The sequence below is a fragment of the Saccopteryx leptura genome, chromosome 2 (genome assembly GCF_036850995.1).
Source record: "Saccopteryx leptura isolate mSacLep1 chromosome 2, mSacLep1_pri_phased_curated, whole genome shotgun sequence".
In the NCBI taxonomy this organism is placed as follows: Eukaryota; Metazoa; Chordata; class Mammalia; order Chiroptera; family Emballonuridae; genus Saccopteryx; species Saccopteryx leptura.
Genome location: NC_089504.1, coordinates 106,073,454 through 106,096,684, shown reverse-complemented (window position 1 = coordinate 106,096,684; position 23,231 = coordinate 106,073,454). Strand labels below are relative to the sequence as shown.

The 23,231-nt window shown below is 40.0% G+C and overlaps 1 protein-coding gene across 1 annotated transcript in view; it reads right to left on the bottom strand.

The window, feature by feature from the left end:
* LIN7A (lin-7 homolog A, crumbs cell polarity complex component) overlaps positions 1–12,587 on the bottom strand; it is a 141,810-nt gene extending 129,223 nt beyond the window's left edge. Inside the window, exon 1 of the mRNA XM_066368487.1 lies at positions 12,455–12,587. Coding sequence (XP_066224584.1) covers positions 12,455–12,506 — 52 coding nt within the window. The 5' untranslated portion in view covers positions 12,507–12,587. The remainder of the gene's footprint in view (positions 1–12,454) is intronic.
* Positions 12,588–23,231: the final 10,644 nt, after the last annotated feature.

Here is a 23,231-nt window from a genome sequence, read left to right as displayed (position 1 = left end):
TCATTCTGTGTGAGCTGTTGCTAAAATACTGAAACTATGTCATCATAAATGATCTGTTTAACGTCTATCTTCCCTAGACTGCAAGCTTTACCCCTAGCCCTTGATATGGGACTTGGCACATGGCAGGATCACATTCACTTTTCCTTGAATGGCTAACTGAAGGAAGAATCAAAGGAGGATATCACCATGCAAAGTGGGCGTCTTTCTTCCCACATTAAGAATGAAAGAAATTAAGTGTGGAAGGAGTAAGCAATATTTCAAGCTTCCACAGATAGTAAGTAGCAGCACTACAATTCAAACCCATGTCTGTCTGTTGTACTTTCCACATACTACAGGGGGAAAGGGTACGCTCTGGGCAGAGGAGGTGAGGACAATCACTCACACCTGAACACTTCCTACAGACCTGGCAGTGTTCCTAAGCACTTGCATATGTTTTCCCAGTTAATTTTTACAGCAACCGTAAGAGGTACAGACCATTATTATATTCAGTTTCAGCAGTGAAAATGAAAGTACGGAGAAGAGAGTAACAGTCCAAGATTAAATAGCTAGGAAGGGGCAGGGATAGGCAGGATTTGAACTCAGACGTCTGGATCCAGAGCTTACAGCCCTGACTGGTACATGTGTGTCTCTGTCAGCGTCTCATGATGCTTTACAATTAAACAGCACTAAAAAGGGATCATAAAGTCACTCTTGGTTATATTTCCCCGGTCAACTACAATACTTAGTACACTTTTGATAGCTGCATATAAATCAAATAAAAACACTGAACATCTACTGATAAATTCTAATCCCCATCCTAAACACTACTGAGTCTTAAAGTCTACTGTAACAACTCTCCCAATTTGTCATTCAACTTTAATCCTGCATGTTTCCTTTAATCCAATAATAAGATCTTCAGTAATTCTTGGAAGGCACTCATTCTAATTTTGAAGACAATAGGGACTTTTTCCTTGAATAAAAATGCCATCTTGTATCTTCTGCTCACTTACACCTAGTTCCAATCCAGAACTGATATACTATTTGAAGACAAACTGCTAATCTATTCAACACACATTTGAGCACTTACATTTCAGGCACTGTAACAGACGATGGCTACACAGTAATGAGTATAAATAACTTATGGCATTAGGGTGACAGCATTGTAAAATAAAAATTAAATCTTGTTGTAGTAAGTGTTTCCCTACAGTGATGGGGGGAAAGTATTATTGGAGCATTAAGAAAGAAGTGACCTGCGGAAAGACTGTGTTGGCAAATGAGGTAAGTATACAGGGAACTTGTCATTTTGACCTCCAAGCACCTCTGCATACTTCCTGCTTCTAGAGAATACTGAAATAAGTAGGTTCCCTGCCTCTTAGTGCAGTCTGACGGCAGCAAGCATTATCTGTCCCTTCCTTGGGCAGCAGAGTGGAAGTACAGGACTTCCAGAATTCAAAGAAGAAATAATTTTAATTGTTGAGTTGTTATTGTGTCAAGCTTTTTCTAAGTATTTTGTACATAATAACTTTTTTTTTTTTTTTTTTTTTTTTTTTTTTTTTTTTTTTACAGAGAGAGAGAGTCAGAGTGAGGGATAGACAGGGATAGACAGACAGGAACGGAGAGATGAGAAGCATCAATCATTAGTTTTTCGTTGCGCATTGCAACACCTTAGTTGTTCATTGATTGCTTTCTCATATGTGCCTTGACTGCGGGCCTTCAGCAGACCGAGTAACCCCTTGCTCGAGCCAGCGACCTTGGGTTCAAGCTGGTGAGCTTTTTGCTCAAGCCAGATGAGCCTGCGCTCAAACTGGCAACCTCGGGGTCTCGAACCTGGGTCTTCCGCATCCCAGTCTGACGCTCTATCCACTGCACCACCACCTGGTCAGGCCATAATAACTTTTTTAAGGTGAAAGGAGGGGAGATAGTAAGACAGACTCCTACATGCACCCTGACCAGTATCCACCTGGCAACCCCAGTCTAGGGCCGATGCTAGAATCCCGAGCCATTTTCAGCACCTGAAGCCAACACACTCAGACCAGCCAAGCTATCCTCAATACCCCAGGCTGACGCTGGTACCAACTGAGCCGCTGGCTGTGGGATAGAAAGAGGGAGAGAATGAGGTGGGGGAGGGAAGGGGAGAGATACAGATAGTTGCCTCTCTTGTGTGTCCTGAGCAGGAATTGAACCCAGGATGTCCACATGCGGGGCTGACACTCTATACATTGAGCCACTGGCCAAAGCCCATATTAACTTATATAAAGCCAGCATTCTACAAAGTCTGTCCTATTTTTATCATTTGCCATTTTACAAATAAGAAAACATATTTGAAAAATAGTCTAGTAATGTTGGAAGTTACAGAACTATCCAGGCAGGCTGGCTCTGGAGTGCATGTTTGCCACACTAAACCAGCCTTGCTCCAGCTCAGGACTGGTTCACGATGACCTGACCTCGGTCCAGCACCTGTCTGAGCCTCCCAATGTGCTTGAGGAGTCCTGAAGTGCCATGTTCACTAAGTAGTACAAACAAGTGAAGGGAACAGCCAAGGCTGGATCTCTTTTCCTGATAAATGAATAAATGAAGATTACATTCATTTCTGCTTAAGGTTTATCTTTTATTGTAAACTGCTGCTAAAAAAAATTGCCAAAATAGAGGCACTTTTGCTAAGCTATGTCACTAAACAAAACCTTAGTAACCTGAATTCAGTGTCAGCCTCTCTCCCAGGTCCAGAATTTTAAACCAATCAATCGGAAACTTCCTGATCAACGCTAGTGTGGTTATCTGCCTGGTTAAACCCCTAGCCTTTCCCTGAAGGAAGCTGTCCCTGCCTGAAATAACCCACTCTTTTAACTTCTAGGTCGCCTCTTTTTACTTATAAAAACCTCCCATTTTGTAGAACTCTTAAGTGTGCCTTTCTTGTTGCTACATGGGATACTGGCAGACTCATGACTCACTTCATAAAGCCAATTATATCTTCAAATTTACCTGGCTGAATTTTGTTCTTTAATACTGTCATTCAAGGTAAGTATAATTTAGAATATTGATATGGCTAGTCAAATTATTTGCTATTCCTTCTAATTCTAAGTCATCTGTAAAAATCTTTTATTGCCCTCATTCAAAATATTGGTAATAGTGTGGACTGAGATGAGACACAAACTTCCTTGGTGTAGTGTTTCCACCACTTGAAACCCACACGCAACCATCCCCTTTATACACCTCCCCATTTTCCACAAGTTTCTATAGGAGTTGTATGTCTCATAAGCATAGAATGAGTATGGCACCTGCTTGACAGGACTTATTCTTAGTGATCCCATGCAGGCCCTATGAAATTGCCACTTTCTTTTCTACGTGTCAATATTACAATCTTCTATCAATATGCCTCAGACTTTTCTACCAGGTAGACTGGATAGCAGTTTCCTAAAACAATTATCTTACCTTTTGGAAGCCAAAATATTTTTCTATCATTAATTACTGCTGTTCTCTAATATTCTTCAAAAATCACTCTCAGAAATCTCTCAGGCCCTGGCCGGTTGGCTCAGCAGTAGAGCGTCGGCCTGGCGTGCGGGGGACCCTGGTTCGATTCCCGGCCAGGGCACATAGGAGAAGCGCCCATTTGCTTCTCCACCCCCCCCCCCCCCCCGTCTTTCCTCTCTGTCTCTCTCTTCCCCTCCCACAGCCAAGGCTCCATTGGAGCAGAGATGGCCCGGGCGCTGGGGATGGCTCCTTGGCCGCTGCCCCAGGCGCTAGAGTGGCTCTGGTCATGGCAGAGCGATGCCCCGGAGGGGCAGAGCATCGCCCCCTGGTGGGCAGAGCTTCGCCCCTGGTGGGCGTACCGGGTGGATCCCGGTCGGGCGCATGCAGGAGTCTGTCTGACTGTCTCTCCCCATTTACAGCTTCAGAAAAATACAAAAATAAATAAATAAATAAATAAATAAATAAATAAATAAATAAATTTAATCAAAAATACAAAAAAAAAACCTCTATAAAAAAAAAAAAGAAATCTCTCAGCCATCTTGTCCAATACTTAGCTGTGATTTGACTTTTTTCCTATCTAATTTGAGGGTTTAAACCTTATTGCAATTCTATGATTCCCATTATTCAGTCTTTTTCTTTTTTTTGTTGTTAAAAATGATTCTTTGATAGAAAAAGAAAATAGATTTTAAACTCAAATATCTTAACTATTACCACACTGGGCAAGGAATCAAAAATAGCAAAACTAGTGTGTTGAGGGGGATATTAGCCCCAGTTTGAATTAGAAGTCCTAGTTTTCTGTCCAAGATAAAAAAACTATCTAAGTATAATTGCAAAATAATTTTCAATTAATAAAATTTTTCCAAGTCATCTTTGACCATATTTATTTTTATTAGGCAAATCTTCAAATTCAGCTAGCACACTACTCAGTAAAACTCAATCATAAATCATTGATGTGATCAATATGACTTTTGAAGGTTATGTTCACATATGCAAACACAGGGTGATTTCAAATTAAATCCACTTTAACTTGTTTATCAGGACACAGCTCTATCATTCATCCAATTGTGGTTAAAAAATAAATAAGATGGGGCAGTATAGCGTGTGTGCATGGAGGGATGGGATGGGGAAATTCTGCCCAATGACGTTTTTTTGTGGGGTTTGTTTGTTTTTTTTAATGTTTTTAGTTGCATTCTGGCATTAACTTGCCTCGTTTAATTAACAGGTTAAGATAGCATGTGCATTCAAGCAATGAAAGCAGAACTACAAATACCAACGCCAGCACCTCTCCTATTTTCTTGGTCCTCTAAAGCTTTCCACTTTTAGGAGTCTATTAAAAACACACACATAGAGGCTAAGTGATAAACTAAGATAGCATTGCCTTTGCATTATTATAGGTTGGAAGGCCTTTTTTTTAAAAAATAAATACAATTCTTGGCCCTGGCAGGTTGGCACAGTGGTAGAGTGTCGGCCTGGTGTGCAGGAGTCCCGGGTTCGATTCCTGGCCAGGGCACACAGGAGAAGTGCCCATCTGCTTCTCCACCCCTCCCCCTCTCCTTCCTCTCTGTCTCTCTCTTCCCCTCCCGCAGCCAAGGTTCCACTGGAGCAAAGATGGCCCAGGTGCTGAGGATGGCTCCATGGCCTCTCCCTCAGGCGCTAGAATGGCTCTGGTTGCAGCAGAGCAAGCCCCAGATGGGCAGAGCATCACCCCCTGGTGGGCATGCCGGGTGGATCCCGATCGGGCGCATGAGGGAGTCTGTCTGACTGCCTCCCAGTTTCCAACTTCAGAAAAACACACACACAAAAAAAATAAAACTCTCAGAATACTAGGTCTAGCTAAATCAATTTCATTCATTCCTCCATCCAATGAACAAATGTTGAGTGTGTCAAATATATGCCAGACAATGTGTTGGGCTCCATATCTCTGACCTGATAAAAAAAACTATATCCTAATAGAAAGATGTGAAAGCTTTAAAAAAAAAAAAGAAAAGAAAAAGAAAAATCTCTCTAAGAGGCTTTGCACCTACAATATCCAGTGTACATTTTCTCATTTGAAACTACTCTTTGTATGGTCCATTTTCCCTACTAAAAAGCTAAGCCTAGCTGTGATCTCTGAAAAAGCACTCCAAAAGCAAAAGCATTAGTTTCATAAATGACCAGAGCTCACTAAATGCATCTCATGGTGTGGAGAGCTGACACTCCAAATTAGAAAGTATTCACCAGATTTCTGTTTCTGGAAAAAATTAATTCCTCAATTTCTCTTCAATTTCAAAACAATGTATCAGACTCTCATTAAATGCAAATATCTTTTATTAATAATCAAAACTCTGGAAATATGGGTCCTTCTCTTTTCAACTTTCATTATGAAAGAAAAGAAAGAATAGGTAAATGTGACAGAATTCTGACTCCTGCAAAATGTTCTGGAACTACTATATATAGTGCAAAAGGAAACACCCAAAGATTGATTTGCAAAAAAAAAGTTCAATAATCTTTTTTAATTTTTAGTGACACAGAAATCATGAGAAAGCAAGTAAGTAAGAACTGACTGGTTGTACACTAAAACATATCCGACTGCTGATGTGAAGCTTTAGGAAAAGAACCATAAAATAGGATCTCTCTGTCCTGCCCCATCACAATCATCAGAGAATACATCTTTAAAACAACATAAGAACTAACAATTTTTACATTCCTTCATTGGCATATAACAAGAGAGAGAAAAGAGAGAGAGAGAGAGAGAGAGAGAGAGGGAGAAGGGACAAGCCCTTTTGGACTGTGAGCAAAAGCAATTTTCAGGCACATACAGATTTTATTAAAAACTAGTGAATACAGCTTATTAGAAAAGCTATAGGCTGCCCAAGGCTTGAATTCAAAGATACATAAAGTAATAAACTCTGCATGTCTTGAAAAGTGAAAAAGGAAGAGAGAAAATTTTTAACGTATTACAAAATTCTATGAAGAGCGTGGCACCCTGGGATTTTCATTTGCATTCAGTTTTTGCCCTCATGTTTTTTTTTCCTCATAAGGTTGAAATCTACAAAATAAAAGCCCTTGGTTTTAGATTAGAATTTTTAAAGACAAAAGTTTTCTTTTTTAAAAGGGGAAACTTTAATCAATATTTTATTTTTGACATTTTAGAAGACAAGAAATCAAGATTTCTATTTATGATTATATAAATTATCCTGGCTGAATTTAATTCACAGCCGTTAGGCGACTGTTGACACCAATATTTTCTTTTGTATAAGCATCAAATGCAATTGTAAACTATTGACCATTTCCTAGCAAAGTCTGAAATATTTAAGATAACACAATATTAATTACTCTTAAAAATTGCTTAATTATCCACTTTTCTCTAATAATAGTCTTTTGTATTATTTCTTTATAAGCCGTTAAAAAAAAAGTAATTCTGCTTAAAGTGAAATTTTGAATGTATTACCTTTTTCCGACCTAGAGACAGAAAGTGAAGGAGTGTTGGAGCTACTGAGATTAAGGAAGTGCCCAAGGACCTGGCCGGTTGGTTCAGTGGTAGAGCATCAGCCCAGCATGCTGAAGTTTGGGGTTCGATTCCCAGTCAGGGTACACCGGGAAGCACCCATCTGCTTCTCCACCTCTCCCCCTTACCTTCTCTCTTTTTTTCTCTCTCTTTCCTTCCCACAGCCATGGCTCGATTGGTTCAAGCAAAGTTGGCCCTGAGCGCTGAAGATGGCTCCATGGCCTCACCTCAGGCGCAGAAATAGCTTGGTTGCTGAGCAAAGGAGCAATGGCCCCAGATGGGCAGATCATTGCCCTGTAGGGGGCTTGCCGGGTGGATCCAGGTTGGGGCACATGCAGCAGTCTCTCTGCCTCCCTGTCTCTCACTTAATAATAATAAAAAAACGTGCCCAAGTCCATGAAGTCTCTACATAGTGAAGTATTCCAAAGTTCTTTGCTCTGTAGGCATTGTCATAGTTGTACCCCGCTTTGCACCCTCAAGTTTATCTGAAGGTCACTTCTGATTTTAGAGACTACAATCTGGTCAGATTAATCTCTGCTGTAGGGAAGAACTGCTGTGAATACTTTACATTCTGAAAGAGAAGATTCCACACTGATCTTATCAACATCTTCCTTTTGCCACAAGGGTAACTACCAAGTGTTACTTTCTATATCACTGCCTAATATACACTACTAGGCTGAAAATAAATATATATCATATTATGACCACTTGAGTTCAACATATAAATTTATGCATAATGATATGTAAGTTATGGTGCCTACTGTATCTTTGAAAATCTAAGTATAATATATGATGTTTTAGTCTAGGAAAAAGAAGCAAAAAGCTGAGCTATAGATTTTCTTAGTATACATATATCCAAATTTCTACCCAGGATAGTTACAATGTTATCATTCTTTGACAATTTTTTCCCCCAATCATTTCTTTGGTTATAAATGTGTTAATGGGATGGTAGCTGAGTTGTACGTATGGAACTCCTTTTATGTGTATTCTTCCCTCTATCCAGAATGCTTTCTTCCTTAGGGTCTTTCAATACATCAGAACTGTTTAAATTTTGCTTTTTCAGTGAGCTTTCCTTGACCAACACTATCTAAGCTGGTCCTTCCCTATTATTCTCTATCCTCATGCTATGTTCCATGTCTTGTGAACACTTTCTATTTTCAATTTACCTAAAAATCTTACGTATAAGTTACATCATTTAGCCCCTGGCTATCAACTTCACACATCTCCATTTCTGTGACTCTCCCAGTGCTCATGTCTTCATTTCAATTTCCTTGATATCTCAGGATGGATGTGGAAGAGTCTTTTCTGCTGAACACAGCTACAAAGTTTGCTTCCTAAGTGTTTTCAGTTCTGTTCTCCAATCCAGAGGGCCTTCCTTGACTATCATATTTCAAACAGCAACCCTGTTACTTTCTTTGACTCAGTCTTATTTCTCTCACTAGCACTTAGAATTGTATATGTATGTGTTCAGAGTGTGACTCTCATAAGCATGTAAACTCCATTAGGCTACCTCTATTTCACTCTTTATTACATACTACCACGTTGCTTAAAACAGTGCTTGCCATAGAGACTGTCACTCAATACCTATTTGTTGAATTAATTTACTAATTCCTTATTTATTATCTGTTTCTCCTACTAAACTCTTACGGACTATAAAAGCAGAAACATGGTTTCTAGTATTCTTATAGCGTCTTGTATATAGCAGGTGATAAATAAATACTGAATGAATAACTGAATGGCTGGCACGCATGTGTGTGTTTGTGTGTGTGTTTAATCTTTCTTTCCATGTAAACTCTAATTACCACAAAGACTAGAATTATGTCTGTTTAGTTCACCAATGTATGTCAACCACACAATAGGGTCTCACACGTAGTAGCACACAATAAATAAAGAATCCCCAGGACTGGGACCAGAATGAGTAGGAACCTACTCTGCCAAGAGGCACCTAGAGGTTTCCACAAGGTTAATTTGAGACAGAAAAGAGTTCAGGACATGCGCTGAGCAGTGAGAACCTTCAGCTACGCTGTTGAGCCTTTCAGGGCACAGCCTGGTCCTGGCCAAGGCTGGCTTCCCAGACAGGACCCAGAAGTTAGCACAGACCATGGAGCATCTTCCTTTCAGATAACAGCTTTTGAATTCTAGGAGGAATAACTCTTAATTTCAATCCATAATTGAAATCTTTTGATTTATTGGCTTAAAATCAATTTATGGTGTCAAAGGGCATTAAATACAAAAAAATTAGATTGTAGTATAAGATTTCCCAATAGCTAGAATAGTGACCTTGAAAACATCCCCTGTCCTTGCTTTCACGTTTCTCATTTGAAAAATGCAGATGCTGGCCCTGGCCGGTTGGCTCAGCGGTAGAGCGTCGGCCTAGCGTGCGGAGGACCCGGGTTCGATTCCCGGCCAGGGCACACAGGAGAAGCGCCCATTTGCTTCTCCACCCCTCCGCCGCGCTTTCCCTCTCTGTCTCTCTCTTCCCCTCCCGCAGCCTAGGCTCCATTGGAGCAAAGATGGCCCGGGCGCTGGGGATGGCTCTGTGGCCTCTGCCCCAGGCGCTAGAGTGGCTCTGGTCGCAATATGGCGACGCCCAGGATGGGCAGAGCATCGCCCCCTGGTGGGCAGAGCGTCGCCCCTGGTGGGCGTGCCGGGTGGATCCCGGTCGGGTGCATGCGGGAGTCTGTCTGACTGTCTCTCCCTGTTTCTAGCTTCAGAAAAATGAGAAAAAAACAAAAAAAAAACAAAAAAAAAAAAAAAAAAAAGAAAAATGCAGATGCTGAAAAAGAACCGGCTCTCAAATTACGGGTATGTGTTTAGGTTTGCTGTGATGTCCTTGAGAGGTTTTGTCAAACATCATCTTTCCTTGCTCTCTTCTGCCCACCTGCTACAATCCTCCTTGGTTAATAATCACAGCCTTGGTGAGCTATGGTTACTGATGGGAATCATCAAGATATGTAGGGAAAAGAAAGATTAACAACTGCTGATCTATGTCCTCCCTGCCATCCTTCCCAGGACCAAAATGTTGTGAATCTATAAACTGTACCTCAGTTCACTATTAAATCCCTGTATTTTAACAGTGCTTAAACTACTGCAGTCCTTAGTTTACTTACACTAACTCATATTAATTTATGAGTTTTCTACTGTGATCAGGGACTATGTCAGGCACTGGGAATACAAAGATGAGTTTAGAAATGGCCTCTTCCCTCAACAAGCTCTATTCAATGAGGAGATAGATGCAACAGAGTGTGAGAAATGTTTTCCTGGGGCCAAAGCAGCATGTGACCTCAGAGCACATCAAAGGGCATCAGAACAACCTAGGAGACTGGAGTGATCTGGATAATCTTCCAGTAGGTGACCAGAAACTGAATCTTAATTTCACTTAATCAAATTAAAGCTGTATGGTGTCAGAACCATCTAAGCCAAACTCCTTATGTAGCACAGAGGAAACCTGATGATAGCCAAAGAGATACTCATCCAAAGTGAGTATCAGAGTTACAAGTAGGACCCAGATAAGTAGTATTGAGCTTCATCTTTTAAGAGACTCATATTTGGGGAAGGGGGAGGAAATTTTTCAGAACTCTTTATTTCAACAGTTTAGTGATGCAATCAATTATATTTTAATAAGGTAGAGAGAAATACATTTTTCTATATTGACTTTACACACAGCAATGCTGCCAATAACCCATCATCACTAAATTACAGACTTTGCCTTGAGCTGCTGGTAAATTTATTCAGATACAGCCAGTCTCTCCCAGCTTGCCTCCTGAGCTACTGACTGCATGAGACTAATCACACCAAGAAGGACAGATACAATCCGGCTATGCACAAGAATAAACTTTAAGAATGAATCTTGGTCACATTGCACTCCCTCTCCACAACTGAGGGACACATCTAAGGGCTAAGGTAAAACCAAAAATGGAAATATTTTCAGTAGTATGTAGAAGCATATAAAATTGTATGCAATTTTCTTGGAGGTTTTTTGTTTTTCTCCAAATGTAGTTGTTTTACTTGGGATATTTAAGGACATTTAGTAACAGGACAATTTAAGAGCTCATTACATTCAAACAGAAGTGCTTAGGAAATCTATAATTTCCCCATAGCCTGCCATCTGTTTGGCTCTTAGTGGCAATGGATTTATCCTGCTTAGTTTAGATGATGCTATCGAGGTGAAATCATGGATTATATACGATGGATTTCTGAGTTCTTTACTGTTATTTACTAGTTTACAAATCAACATTTCCTAACATTAAATCAATTTTTTTTCAACTCTTACCCCCAAGTAAGGTTGCTATGACCACCACGTAACATCTGTTCTGGTGCCAACAGATTGAATTAAAGTCACCCACAATGTCTCGAAATTAAAAACCTCGCTGGCGTTTTCACTGTACTCGCAGCAGGATACTCTTTAGCCTTGCCCCGCAGTCCAGTTTAATCCTCTAAAAAGAATATTTTTAGAGGCACATCGAACTAAATCATTTTCATCTGAACACACCATTTCCAAATAGCCGCCCAGGGTCCTAAATCCTGCCGCTGCGGACGGGAACGGGCAGGTGTCCTCCCTGCGCGGGTCGTGGGTTCGAGGGCCTTTATAATTGGACGTCGGAAGCCAGAGAGGAAACCCGAAGTCACGGGGAAAGATATGACCCCTCACGCCGCAGCAGAGAGGCCCCTATCTCAGCGGAGGGCTCCATCCTCAGGCTCGGGGAGGTCCTGGGAGGCAGCAAGCACTGCTTCCCCAAGTCACAGAGCGGGACGCACAGGGATGCAGGTCAGAAGTTGCATTTCAACCCAGCCTGCGCCGCGTTCCGCAGCCCTGGCACCGCAGTGGCTCCGGGGCAGGGGACACTGGGGGTTTTCAGTGCCGGAGAGCTCCCGGCGATGGGGACAGACACGACCTCTGCCGCCTTCAGAGCGCGAAGCCGGGAAGAGGCGACCTGGGCTGGCACGCCGCTGCGCCCGGGCCAGGGCACGGCTCCGCCCGCGCCCCGCGCTGCCGCTCCTGGCCGAGGGCAGCTCCCCGCGCCGCAGCCCTGCCGCCGTGCGTCCCGGCTCCGCTGCCCCGGCGCGGCCACCTGGGCATCCGCTGGGGCACCGACCATCGCCCTGCTGCGCCCGGACAAACTTCCTCCTTGCCGGACCCCCGGTCGCGCTTCCCGGTGCCCGGCTGCGGGCGCCCCCGCCCGGCACGTTTCTTCCCTGCCCTCCGCAGCCCGGAGACCGGGCGCCGCGAAGCCGCTCCAACAAAGCCGGCGGCCCCGAGGCGACCGGCGCGGGGCTGGGAGCGGTGGCGGGGACCCCGGAGCCGGGCGCAGGCTCCGCTCGGCCGGGCGCGGGCAGCGGGCAGGGGCGACCGGGACGCGGCGGGCAGAGGCGGGGAGCAACTGTCCTGCTCCCGGCGCGAACGCCCTGCCTCCTCCGCTCGTCCTCGCCCCGCCGCCTCCCCTATCCTGGGGGCCGCTACCGGGGCGGAGAGGGACGTGGAGGGGACGCCGTGGCCTGGCGGGCGAGCCGCTCCCTTACCTCTGTCCAGAGTGAGCGGCTGGACCACTGTCAATGTCGCCATGTCTGCCATGGGAGCCGAAGTGACGCTCGGCTTCAGCAGCAGCCGCCGCTCGTAGTGAGAAAAAGAGGAGGAGACTGGGGCCGGGGGTGGAGAGGAAGACGGAGGAGCGGGGGCGGAGGGGCGGAGGGGCGGAGGGGCGGAGGGGCTCGCAGGGACGTGGGGGGCGGTGGCGCAGAAGCGAGCTTGGGTGGGTTGGCAGCCAGATGGAGACGCAAACTGTTCCGCTGCGGGCAGACCTTCAGCTGCGGCGCGAAGCCGAACAGGTATCGGAGAGCGACAGCATCACCGGCTCCGGGGAGGAAGGCTCTGCCCTAGAACTTCGCCGTTCCACCCCAAAGAGCTCTACATCGGTGTAGCTGTTGCATTGCTTTCTTTCAACTTTCCAGTGAATTAAAATGGTCAGAGTGTACGTTCGTCTGGTCCAGAAGAGAGAAGATTAAAAGGGGAAATGAGGGAGGGGGGTAGAGATGAGTATTTTTTTTTTCAGATTGAGAGAAATTGTCAAACCTGTAATCCTATCCCCTAGAGAGAAAATTCTTCTAGTTCAGAAATGTTGAGATTTAATTAGAGTTGCTGTTAATTTCAGTTAAAGTGTTTGTTTTGTTTTGTTTTGGAATGTTGACTTATAACAGAATCCAAGATAACTGACCTAAGGCCAGGGTTCCATAGGTCGGTCTCCTGAGTATATTGCTTAGAAAATAATTTACCTTAAAAGTAAACTTCTTAAAAATTGTTTTAAATAAAAAAACACAAAGAGAAGTTCCTGTACTAAGTTTGTAAAACATTTACCTAACACCTTTTCAGGTTGATCTATATATTAGCGGTTACTCAGAATTGCCACTTACTACCATTTGTGTCAGAAATTGAGCAAGGAGTGTGACATGCTCTGTGCAATAGTCTGACTTGGGAATTCATTAGGGTTCCTGCTTTCCTGTAGCTTGTGTATGAACTAGTGGGACATGATGTTGTTAAAAGGGGAACTTTAGTCAGTTGATCAGGATTCAATTACTGTACTAGAACCTTCACATACTGGCTGTGACCCCTTCAACTGCTTTCAGTATCTTGCCCCTAGGGACTCTTACTGTATTTCCTGTTGAAGAAGTTAGAAGTATATAGAAGTATAAGCAGAATGGTGATGACTTTGGGTTTAGGATTGTAAAGGATCAAACTGCCTCCATTCCCTTCCCTAGGACTGAAGAACTGTTTTGGCTAGCAATACATTCTGTTTATAGCAAAATATTGGTATATGATCTACATCATTGTTTTTTCATGACAGTGTGATTTCTGGAGATCTTTTTCATCCATGGTTTACAGTGTTTAAAAAGGAAGCAAGATTTCATTAATGATTTGAGAAAGTCAAAGATGATTGGCCATTTATCCAACAGACCCTAAAGTCATCCTTAAAATAGTAGTTTAATATGCCTATATTTTCACTGCTTGTTTTAGAAAGAACCTGGTCATGAAATTCAAGTCTTAGTTATGTGCTTTTTAGAAATCATGAAATTGCTCACTGACCCCCCCTCAAATCTTCTCATCTGTCAAACAAGGGAATAACCTTCACTCACACTGAGAGTCTATAAAATGGCGAAACTAATTTGACACTCCAACCTTGCTGAGTTTTGGGAGAGTCTGAATACACTTTGAAAAGAGTAAGATATATACAAATCTATGCATACGACAAACATACCTCTCAACTGAACTGTGCGGCAAGCACTCTGCTAGGTGCTAGGCACTGGCCTTGCAGAAATTAATGGGACGTAGCACTGTCCCTGGACAGTGCTCAGTCCGGGCTGGGAGACAAATGAGCAGGCTAGGAGAATTCCATGCGGTAAGTGCTCTAAACACCACAGAAAAGAAGTGCTGTAGGAGTGAGGGAAAAGCAACAATTCTGCTTGATTTTCATTGTTCACATCCCCTAAATCAAACAACAGACACAAGTTAAATTGTGCACAATAAAAGCAGAGTATGTTCTGAAGTTTTGCACAAAATATCAAACCTCATTCACAAATTGAGGATACAAAAAACATACAAGTCCCTTAGCCACTAATATAGTTCTTTTAAGAAAATACTTTGTTATGAATATGTATATTTGAGCAGCTTCATTCATAACTAACTCTAAAAGCCATAATTGTTCATATTTCAACACAAATCTGAGATTGTGAGGTCCATGAAGGTAGGCTTTTGTCTTTTTGTTTCCTAGAATATCCCCAATACAAAACATTTAATAGCATGTTTCTAGAATTATGCCTTGAGCTTTCTAATTCAAAATTAGTTTATCCTTTCTGTGTTGACTCTGTTGGGTTTTTTTAAGGATTGAAAGAGAATGTAAGCACAAATCACAATATATTCATTGGACATCATTTCTAATAGTGTCTACACATGTGTAGAAAATGAATAATAAACAATTGATTATCTGTTAGAATTTGTTTTTTATGAAATAACTAACTGCTGTCTCCATTAACATGTGAATTTCTATTTAAGATATACGGAACATAAGAAAAATTTTATAATATCTTATTTTTCTTGGCTAAATGTGAGCATACTCAGGTCCCTTGATTAATTGCCTGGACCAGGCCTGTGCCACCCATTGTGTTCCAAGGTCAATGTACTTGATCTACTCATATGCATGTTGCTTTGTTGATTGTGTATTAATCAGGGAATTGTTAAAACCCCTGTGATTATACTTTTACCGGTTTGGTTACACAATCACTACAATTTTTTATTTATATATAGTAGTTTAGTTCATTGGCACTTATATTTTAATGAAATTCATTAATTCAATATATATTTACTAAGCACTTTATATGTGCCAATCTTGGTTCTAGTTTATTTCCTCTTCCTCCTCTTTTCAGCCCAGATAAAGTAGGTACTGTCCGTTTCATTTTATAGATAAGCCAACTGAGACTTCAAGGGTAAGCATTTTGCTTAAAAATGTAACACCTTCATAGTAGCCCCTGTGCTGTTCATTAAGAAACAGACTTCAGGCCCTGGCCGGTTGGCTCAGCGGTAGAGCGTCGGCCTAGCGTGCGGAGGACCCGGGTTCGATTCCCGGCCAGGGCACACAGGAGAAGCGCCCATTTGCTTCTCCACCCCTCCGCCGCGCTTTCCTCTCTGTCTCTCTCTTCCCCTCCCGCAGCCAGGGCTCCATTGGAGCAAAAGATGGCCCGGGCGCTGGGGATGGCTCTGTGGCCTCTGCCCCAGGCGCTAGAGTGGCTCTGGTCGCAACATGGCGACGCCCAGGATGGGCAGAGCATCGCCCCCTGGTGGGCAGAGCGTCGCCCCCTGGTGGGCGTGCCCGGTGGATCCCGGTCGGGCGCATGCGGGAGTCTGTCTGACTGTCTCTCCCTGTTTCCAGCTTCAGAAAAATGAAAAAAAAAAAAAAAAAAAAAAGAAACAGACTTCATTTTGTACTTTTGAAGATTTAGCATTGTATTTCAGAGTTCCAGAGTATCTTCTATCTATCTACCTATCTATATATCTATATATCTCTTTTCTCTCCTTTTTGTTATGTTTGAGTTATACTCAAACAAAAAGGAAGAAAATACATAGAAGAAATTTAGTCAAAAAAGAAAAAAATATACTGATTACATTTTATATAAATACGGGTTAATATTAAAATGACTACTTACTTTGAAATATAAAATCTGTTCTTGCTAAAAGAATTCATTCAAAGCTCCGTTAAGGTCTGTTTCACTTAATTGAATCTTTTTTAATTATGTGACAAAATCAAGAGAAGGTTTGCATAAAGCATTAGCATACCAAGAAAATGTGTTTAGTTAGATTATAAACGGAGAATATAATAAGCACAGTTACATGTGAGGAAAATAGCACCTTCAAACTGGAATTCTTTCAGCCTTTGGTGTTAGAAATTATTTTTGACTGACTCAAAATATCACATTATCTTCCTTAATTCTCACAGCTTTGTCAAAATAGCACTAGATTAAGATGAAGTGCCAACCTATACTTTGAAACATAAATGTTTGTGAGTTTTTTAAAAAGTCATCATCCATTGAGACAATCTTACTATATTTATTTTATCCTTAGATTTGTTTTTGATAACTGATCTGTCTGCTCATTCAACAAATTCTTAATGTACCTACTATATGTTATGCCCTGGTTTAAGCACCGGAATTTCAATGAACAAGAACAGGCCCTGATTGCACAGTTTAGGGTAAAAGAACAGTAAACAAAGTAATAAACAAATAAGAAAGCAACTAATTAATGATTTACTATGCAAAGAATGAATAATTTGACGTCTGACTTGGGTCAAGAATAATATCAGAATTATAAGAGTCAGAGCTAAGGAAAAGGGCATTCCCAGGAGCAGGAGAGCAAAGCCAGGGACAGGGGACCAGGTATGATGCCTGATTGGGTAAGATGGGCAGGTCAGCTTGGAATATAAGAAAACAAGCTTAAAGACAGCCTTTGAGAGTCAGGTTATAAAGATAATATCATTAACAGAAATGTAATGAACTTTTTCATGAATTCCTTTGTGTCCATCATACAATGAAATGTACAAATACAATCTAGGCTGAGAACAATAAAGCTATGTCGTAGTGTCTACATTAAAAATGACTAACATCAAAATAAAGTTAAGAGTTACTGATTCAGAGATGGATGTTAGAAAACTAAAAAATATAAATATTAAAAGTCAATTCTAATTGTTTATTTCTTTCCAAAGAAATAGAAATAAAAAACAACTTTGAGAGAAGAAAATCTTTAACCCGAATAATTCCTCAGTTGTAGGGTCTTACTTGCATTAATTTACATTACCACTTATGCAAATCATCAGTATAATAATAAACATTTACTCTGATTTTGCACATATAATAAGTGCAAAGTATTTTTGATACTAGGGTGTTTTATTTATGCCTATTTAACTCATAGAGTATAAAATGTTTTTGTTTCAGTTTGAAATGTAAATTTTTCTACTTTATAGTTGGAAGTTATGATAGATATTTTTATAATGAAATTTAAATTTAAACCTTACATTTTTTTTTCTTTTCTTTTTTTTTTACAGAGACTGAGAGAGAGTCAGAGAGAGGGATAGATAGGGACAGACAGACAGGAATGGAGAGAGATAAGAAGCATCAATCATCAGATAAGAAGCTTAGTTGTTCATTGATTGCTTTCTCATATGTGCCTTGACCGTGGGCCTTCAGCAGACCCAGTAACCCCTTGCTCAAGTCAGTGACCTTGGGTCCAAGCTTGTGAGCTTTGCTCAAACCAGATGAGCTGCACTCAAGCTGGCAACCTCGGGGTCTCGAACCTGGGTCTTTCGCATCCTAGTCCGACGCTCTGTCCACTGAGCCACCACCTGGTCAGGCTCTTTTTCTTTTTTTCATGCACCCCAACCTTATATTGGCAGCATTGGGAAAGGCTAAGTGATACAAAAGAGGCAAGGTAAAATGATTTTTAAAAATGATGTTGAACTCACTTTTTTCCCACATATACTCAGGAGGTTATTTCCAAACTTTTAGCACTCACAACTTTTAATGGTTTTTAAAAATATATTTTTTATTACCATTGTACATTAAAAATTTTTAATATTCAATTTTGAGTTGAAGTTTATGCTTTTATCTAACAAATGCTGATTATGCACCGGCTATACTAGCCAGACACTTTTCTGTGCCTAAGAAAGAGATTTGGTGTAAAACACGGAATGATTGCCCGTGCTTATGGAGTTTGGTTCTTATGAAGGGAGACATAAAATAAAAATGCATAATAAATTAGATAATATTAGGAAGTCATAAAGACCACAAACAGTGATATGCTGAAGGTTATTCACACTGTTGTTCAACTGTTAACTGTTGTGTCTTGTCCCAACATCACTTTCAGTGACATTACATTAGTATCTTTAGAATGACCATGGTGAGAGTATTTACACCATGGGTATTGGAAAATACTATATATTGAAATTTTTCTCCCTCTGGAAAGCCAGTTGTTAAACATTTACCAGCATATCACAAAGTCCACAAAGAAGCAAAAATAGGAAGTTATGATGAAATACACAGCAGGGGAGTAGGCTACTGTAGAACAGTCAGAAAACAAATCACTCTGTACTTGGTAGAAAATATTTTACCACAACAAATCTATACTGTACTTGATGAAGTTCTGAAGAGTATGCTGGACCTGTGATGGAGTTAGAAGAAACAGAGACGTTCATGTTATATTTGAGGAGTTTATAAAATCTTTGGAAAAGAAATAAAATCATCAATGAAAAGGCATAGATTTAACTACAAAATGATGTATCAATAAGAATAAGTGACATTATAAATTTGTATGCATTAAAGGTATTCAGAAAAAAAAGAAAAGTCTGGATTCTGTGAAGTCTTCCTGGAGGCAATTTACATTTACTTTCAGAAAAAACTTGGAGATATTTCTTGCCTGCATGTAGGTAATAAAATATTAAACCTTTGAGCCGAAAGCTACTTTTTGCAAGTTTGAATCTAAAAATTGCTAACCGGATGACCCAGGATCTTCAAAGAGATTTCATGGGAAAATAAAATAAAAGGACATGATCATTATAACTGTCTTTGTTACTAGAGAATCTTACCATGAGGAAGTGATGTTGTAAAATGACCAGCGAGTTCTAAAGAGACACCAGAGTTATAGAACAATTTTGAGGAGTTTATTGCCAGTGGCTGCATGGAGCTTAACACAGACTCAAATCATGCTGTCCCGAAAAAGCTCAGGGGTTTACTTTTAAAAGTAGAAACCACATTTTTGGGCGGGGTGGTGGGGAGAGCAGGATACAGGCATTTAGCTAAGCGGGATTACAAAAGCGAAACAGGTTTGTTAAACTAAGGTTATCTTTAGAACAATCTTGGCTGTGTGGTCCAAATTTTTTAACAGTCAGTTGCAGACCCCCTAATGTCTGCATTTTTGCAAACTATTGAGCCTGTATAATAACTTCCCTAAAATGGACAAAAGTAGTAATATGCTGAGGCTAAGGAGTCTTGTTTCGTTATAGATCAAACGTATAAGCTAGTCCTGGGTGGCATACAATGCAAAAGGAATTACAAATTGAGTCCCTTATAACAGTGAGAATGCTGCTACCCTGCTCTTGAAAAAAACACCAGTGATAGTCATTGCTCATTTGTTTGGGACTTCAGCTTCATTTATAATTTGGATTATGTGGTTTTTTTCTTGAAAACCATCGCAACTCCTGACTTTCTTTTTTCTTCATCCAGCTGAATTTATTTCTGGTAGCATAGAATTAATTAAGGATATTTGGGAGAAACAGATAAAAAGACTACCTTCAAATTCTTTTCAGATTGTGATACAATGCAGGAATTGAGGCCCGTAATAGAATACAGTTTTGCAGAGGGACATGTATGTCAGGAATTAGCAGGTTTAAGAGCAAATTGCATCATTACCATGGTTAGCCTTCTCAGAAGAGACTTCCAAACTCTTATTTTTATCCTCCAGTACTCTAATTTAAAGTAAAAACTGCTACAATTTTAATTAATTTGCATTTAAATATGATCTGCTTGGCCCAACGTGAAGCAAAAATGACCTTTTTCTTAAAACATATCAGTGGGATCAAATTATGTTCTGTTAAGTATGTTCCTCACTCAGCTTTCCTGCCTTCCCTGTCTTTAGGTTTTAGAATGAACTCGTAACCCCTTAACAATGTAAGAGAACCTTTCTGATACTTACAATCTTATTTTGTCTTTCTCTAAGTCTGCAGTTATGCAAGGAACATCCACTTCCTGAAATATATTGTCTCTGAGATATTTCCTCTTTCAAAGCTTTCTTAATTTTACTTCTTGCTCAAAGCATTTACTCACATAATAAATAAAATTATGACTTTATTTAGGCCTTATGAGAATTTAACTAAAATGAGAAAAATTAAGACAAATGAGGATGGTTTTAGGTTCTTGTCACCTGGAATTTTGCGTAGATCACTAATGGTAAAGTAAACCAAACAAATATTTTTTCTCTAATTCCCAAATCACAGCAATCTCAAAAACAAATGGAGAAAGAAAACAGATCTCTGCCATTTTTATCTAGGATAGACAAGCAAATTATTCTATTAAATCTTTTATATAGTTTATAGATTCCCTTTTTAACAGAACTTTTGTTTTGAAACTTTATGTATAAAATAACACACATGGAGAACAATCCTCTATGTTACAAAAAGCCCACTCACCACAAGTAACCAATGTTAATAGGGTGTGTGTGTGTGTGTGTGTGTGTGTATTCTTCCATAAAATATACACACACACATCTTTTTTAAAAAGTCAAATAGCATTATTATACACCATATTTTAGATCTTGATTATTTTATCTAGTAATATTTTTATATAAATACAGAGATTAAATAATTCTCCATAAAATTCCATTAGAATATTTTCATATATACCGTCTCAAACAGTGCTACAAGTGAAACTGTTTTTTGTTTCTATAATCTTGAATTTCATTCAGTTATGGCCTGTACTTCTGTATAATGCAGTGCTCAGATGGCCATTTTCAGTGACATGCTTCCAGATTATAATATCTGTGACCATTTTATTTCTGCTTCATTGTATGCATTCTATAACATGCCAATTGATAACTCATTGATAGAAACGTAATATTTAATTGAGTTTATAAAACCTAAAATGCCAAAGTGATTTTTAAGAAAAACTAGTTGTTGTGGACCATTTTTTTCTGTTTAAAATATGTGGTATGATACACTAGTCAGTCAACAATGATTATCATATTTTTCAACTAGAAAACCAACAGTATATATGTCTAAAGCAAGTTAAAAATTTTTTAAAAGCTAAAAAATCTTTCATGTTGATTTAAATATTGTATTTTCACAAAATGAAATGAGATAGAAACACAACCAAAAGAACAAGATGTTTAAGTATTTTATTTTTCAAATAAAATAACACACTGATTACTAACTGGTAAAAATTAAAACGAGAAACATTTTCATTGAGTGTTGTTACTAGTTAGTACTTGAAAGACTTTTAAAAGTCAGTGCATGTAGTGCTCTCTGCTGGTCTTCTATCTATTGCAACTACAATCAGTGCCTAATTTGTATTCTCATAGAGTCATGAGAAATTGTCTATCCAGAAAGACTAGTATTTTAATTTTAATTTTTATTTGGCTTCTACTTTAAATGTGTGTGTACGTGTGCACTTGTACACTAAAATATTCTTTCTTAAATTTATATACTGAAGTCAGTTTTGATATCTGCAAACAAATTGTTGCAGTAAGTTATCACAAATAATTACACAATCAAGTAATAATACAAAAAGATGGATGTATCTTTCATGTAAGGTGCAATGCTCTCCCATTCAGTTAACGAGCAGTAAGGTTCAGTGACAGCATGTAAGGTTCTTTCTTTCCCTGGTCCCTGTAGATGACAAATGAAGGCCTCCTAGGAAGAAAATGGGTGGCTGTATATATTCTGCAATTCGTAGAAGACAGTGACCACCATCATGTGCTCTTCTCTTTCTTTTTTTCTTTGCCACTTTTTCCTGTACCACTCCCCAAATAATCATTTTTTAAAAATCAGCTTACTGTTGGTTCTTTTAAATCTTAGGATAAATTTTTGTTACCAATAATTATAAAATCCATTTGTTTAAAAAAAGTTGGTGTGGGGTGGAGAAGAGAGAGAGAGAGAATACACATTCATGTATTCATTCTATGGTTTCATGTCAAGCAATTACCATGTATCAAGTACTGCGATTGCTAAGCCCTGAAGAAGAAACAGTATTCAAGACTTCCAGTATCATACTGGAATTGTGGACTTATTTTTCAACTAAAATAGTTATAAACAGGCCTCGTTGGATAGAGCATCAGCCCAGCATATGACTGTCCTGGGTTCTATTCCCAGTCAGGGCACACAGGAGAAGCGACCATCTGCTTCCTCCCCTTCCTTCTCCCCCTTCTCTCCCTCTTTCACTTTCTGCAGCCAGTGGCTCGAGTAATTTGAGCATCGGTCTCTGGCGCTTGGTTGGTTTGAGCGTGTCAGCCTCAAGTACTAAAAATAGCCCGATTGATTGAGCATCTGTCCCCAGATGTGGTTGCTGAGGTGGATCTCAGTTGGGGTGCATGCAGGACTCTGTCTCACTATCTCCACTCCACTTAAGAAAAAATAGTTACAAACACTATTAAGAAAAGTAAATGATGCAAATAACTGACATATAGAAACCAATCTGAGAATTCAGGAAAGACTTCTCTCTAATGATGGAACATTTATGGTGTGTTTAAGAGATGACTTGGACATGTTTAAATACTGGGGAGAAGTAGCTAGCAGAGATGGGGGTTGAGATACAATAGAAGCAATAATAGATAACATATGGTTATCTATTTTTTAGAAATAAATTCTAAAGAAGGCAGGTGAGGGTAAGAGAGATTTAGAGAAGAGGTGGCAGGATAGCCTTGGTAAGAGAAGGATATTCCCATTTTTGGAACAAGAAGATGACACGACATAATAGCAGGTAAATTTGTAGATTTGTGAAGAAACTGAGAGCAATTCCATTGGAAAGCTTCTATAATGTTCTACATGTGTCAAGACCAAAGAATATCTGAGTAGAGAGTTTTTGAAATAAATACCACATAGAGTTGATCAAAGAGGATCAAGGTCGAGGTTGAGTCAGCCCTTCAGGGATTTTTTCCTCCTGAAGTGACTGATAATGCTTTGGCCACGAAGACTGAGCTCTGGAACCCCTGTGCACCAAACTATGGACTCTGTCAGTGACTTTGTGAATAATTCTCTTTAATGATCCTCAACAT